The sequence below is a fragment of the Danio aesculapii genome, chromosome 7 (assembly GCF_903798145.1).
Source record: "Danio aesculapii chromosome 7, fDanAes4.1, whole genome shotgun sequence".
NCBI classification, from domain to species: domain Eukaryota; kingdom Metazoa; phylum Chordata; class Actinopteri; order Cypriniformes; family Danionidae; genus Danio; species Danio aesculapii.
The window spans coordinates 35,414,639-35,418,533 of NC_079441.1; the positions used below are offsets into that span (position 1 = coordinate 35,414,639).

The 3,895-nt window shown below is 42.0% G+C and overlaps 1 protein-coding gene across 1 annotated transcript in view; it reads left to right on the plus strand.

The window, feature by feature from the left end:
- chd9 (chromodomain helicase DNA binding protein 9) overlaps positions 1-3,616 on the plus strand; it is a 115,334-nt gene extending 111,718 nt beyond the window's left edge. The window contains 1 exon segment of the mRNA XM_056461787.1: positions 272-3,616. Within this exon segment, the coding sequence (XP_056317762.1) occupies positions 272-1,138 (867 nt within the window). The 3' untranslated portion in view covers positions 1,139-3,616.
- The last annotated feature ends 279 nt before the right edge of the window (positions 3,617-3,895 follow it).

A 3,895-nucleotide genomic window follows, 5' to 3' on the forward strand; every position in this document is an offset into this window, starting at 1 on the left:
CTATTCAAACCACGACTCTGATGATGAAACATTGAAGAGCTGATCAACTCAAACCTCTATTGCAAGCAAAACTTGACATGTTTCTCAGTGGTAAGTTAAGAATAAACAGTTTGTTAAGCCAATGAATGTAGTGGTCAATAAGACATTAAGATTAGACACTTAATGCGTTTTGTCTTTATAACAAAAGATCGTTTTAACACAATGCCAGAATTGATTGATAGATTGATAGATGCAATTTTTTGTTCTATAACAACTGCATTTGTGTTTACAGGGATACCTTCCCGAAAGCATGTTCGATCGCATCCTGACTGGGCCCATCGTTCCTGAAGAGGTGAGCCGACGAGGTCGGCGACCCAAAAACGCAATGCCTAAAGCAGCTATGGTGACCAGTGCCAGTGCCAATGCTGCCCTGGGCCTCAACCCACTCCTTACCAATGGCCTGCTCGCTGGGCTGGACTTAAATAGTCTCCAAGCTCTTCAGCACAACCTCCAGAGCCTCCAGTCTCTCCAACTCACCACTGGCCTCATGGGACTGCCTCATGACCCCTCCAACATGGCCGCCATGTTTCCAATGATGCTGTCAGGAATGACCGGCCTGCCGAACCTCCTTGGGATGAGCAGTCTCATCGGAAATCCCTCGCAAGAAGTGGCAGGTGTCGCTCCAATGGGCGACGAAGAAGAGAAAAAGAAGTGTGCCGGAGACATTCCCAAATCATCAGCTCTGAATTTGAGTTTAGATGGCAAAGCCGAAAGGACAGAGGCTCAAAGCTCCAAGGCCACCACCTCAAATCAAACAAGTGCTTCTGCTTCAGGCCACCCACTGGCCCTCAACCCCCTTCTCCTCTCTAGTATGCTCTACCCAGGGATGCTTCTTACTCCAGGCCTTAACCTGCCTGTGGCCAATCAGCCGCAAGCTGCAAACACTCAGCCAACCCCAGCGCTGCAACCTGCTGCCTCTGAAGCCATGGCCCCACAGCCTGGCCAATCAGAGGACAAAGACAGCGATGAGGGGGAGGAGCCCGACGAAAAGAAGGATACTAGTGGTCCAGAGGGCTCGGCCAAGGTGGACTCGTCCTCCTCCGAGTCCGACAGCTCCTCCTCGTCATCCGAGGATTCCGATTCCAGCGACGAAGACTGAGTCTTTATACGTGTACAAATAAATATTATATATTTATATACATCTCTTAGAAATGTATACATATACACACATATAGGAATTATCCTGCATTTACTACATCATGTTTTTTTTGTTTTGTTTTTCGTTTTTGTTTCCATGTAAATATAATAACTAAAGTGTTGTGTAACGAAGAGGGAAAAAAATGGAAAACCGAGATCCTAGAGAAACTGAAATAAGATTTCAGTGTTTGTTTAGGTACAATGTCGTTTCAAAGAGACGTTTTGCATGTCGAGAAACAAAACAAAAACAAAAAAACAAAAAAAAAACTTGTGAAATTGTATTACACCACGATGTAAAATTGCAACAGACAAGAAGCAAAAACTAAAAGGCATTATTGTTCTAGCTATGTCGGGAGTTAAGTTTATTAAAGAAATGAGGACGCTGTTGCTCATTGCAGAGCTGTATAATTAATATATTTTCTTTTGGGAGAAAGAACACATCGACTGTTTGGGTTTCATTTGTAAATACTTGAGCAGGATCCTGAACACATAGACTTCACAGAGCATACCTACAGATCCACAGCAATAACACACAGGCAGCTTATGAATGTCACTGAAGCTGTAGAGACCCTGCGTTTGTTTGTTGGTTGGTTTGTTCATTTTCATCGCACACTTTCCTGTTCATTCACTCCTCTTGTGATTTGTGCATCCGTTTAGAGTCCCAGATTCTCTGCCTCCTTCCTTTTCTTCTCTTCATACAGCTATTTTACCCAAAGATTTAAGTTTTGTACATCACACATACACACACACACACACAAGTACAGGCGATCAATCTTCCCAATGGTGACGTCTATAATCAGACATTCTTTCAGAAACACATTCCTCACAATGCCTGAAATCAGTGTGTGTGTGTGTGTGCGCGTGTATGTTTCCAACAAACATAACCCTTCCTTCACATCCATATATTCATGTTTCTTTTAGCTTTCGGACAGCACTGTGTGTGTGTTTGCGTGTATGTACAGTATGTATGTGTGGCGTTTCTATGCTTACAAACACTGTTGCCTCAATTTGCATACAAATCTATGTGTCCAAGGTCCTGTCGGCCTCCCGTGCAAAACCCCTCGTAACAAAACAGCAGTGTGTACATCCTCTAATTTCCACAGACTGCGACAGTATTGACACACGAGTTCGTCACATGCTAATTCCCCCACATTTGTGATCCACATGAGAGTATTGAGAGGAATTCAAGTATTTGCAGTAGTATTTCAGTTACTTTCTCGAGACACGTGTTACAAAGGTCAAGATCACATGTTCCTTCATTTTTCAGTTCCACATAGTCGCCTTTGCTGCTGTTAGGTGTAAATGACTGATCTAGAAGTGTCCTTATGCCATTCTTTCAGTGTCTGTCCCTCATAGACCAGTTGATCGCAGATCTGCACCTCGGCCAACACAATGAACCTCACTGGCGTTTTCGAATCAGGACGTGTACTGTATGTTTCTCTGTTACATGTGCTGATGTGCGCTTTGTTCTAGACTGTTAGGCTCGTTTGATTCTCTGCTCCGTCAGGTTTGGCTACTGAAGTTCTCCCATTTGTGATGCAAGTTTCTTCGGGATGCACTGCACAATGCAACTCTTTGCCTGTCTCACTAGTGAACACAGTACTATTAATGGGTCTTTCCAAGCATGTATGATTTCATTCATCATGGTTTTCACACAGACGCCCTCACTGTATCTCTCTCTCTCTCTTTCTCAGTGTGATTTTTGCCTCATTAGATGTTCTGAATGCCGTCTCCTCTCCACTGTGGCATCAGATCTTCCTCTTTCCAGTTAGTTCGTGCTGAGCCGCGCACTTTGAAACTGTGTACAGGTATTGCTGCTTTCCACTTCTTCCCAAAACCGCACACGAAACCTATATAGTTCCTCGTACGACGACATCCGCAGCGTCAGCATCTCATTTAACTGAATGATGTTCTGAGAAAAAAATTGCAGGTTTGACTTAGAGTTGGATGTTTTTTTTTGTTTGTCGTCATCATGTGCACATGGATTCAATACTTTGCTTGTATTTCATATGTTGCATTATGAATCGCTGGACTACTGACCAGAATCAGGGCAAGACTCGCCGTTGTGGCACAAAGACAATGACATCCACCATGCAACCGCAAATGAAATAGAAATACACTACTGCAAATAAACGTTTGTTTTCAATTATGTGGATGATTGAATTGACAGACTGACTCATTTGTTCTCATGGCTTATTTTCTTTTTATTTCCAACGTTTTTAAATGAAAGCCCCTCTTTTTCCCTTTTCTTTTTGCTCAAATGTGTTTCTGGACAGTTGCAATACATGCAAGTTGTGGCCTGTGTAGTCAATTAATGCTTCTTGTAGTGCAGGATACATGTCTTAAAAAGTTTGTAATTTATTGAATTACTTTCTATGAAGTTCTATAGAAGAAATTGAGGTTTAATTATTTTTATTAAACATATTCTGACTCTACAGAACATTCTTGTCTCATGTGAAATTTGTCAAATGTATTTGTTTTAAGCTGAAGCACCAGTTATTAAAATCTAAAACTGTCTAAAATCAACACATCTAAAAATGTTTTTATTAACCTGTGATGATAACGTGAGTTTGTTTGATTGCGAGGACATCGAATACCATAACGTGTTACTGACACTGACAGCAGAAATGTACAGTGAATACACAAGTGAATACACTAAAACAGGGGTTCCCTAACTTTTCAATTCGCGACCCCCAAAGTAACAATTCCAGTGACTCAC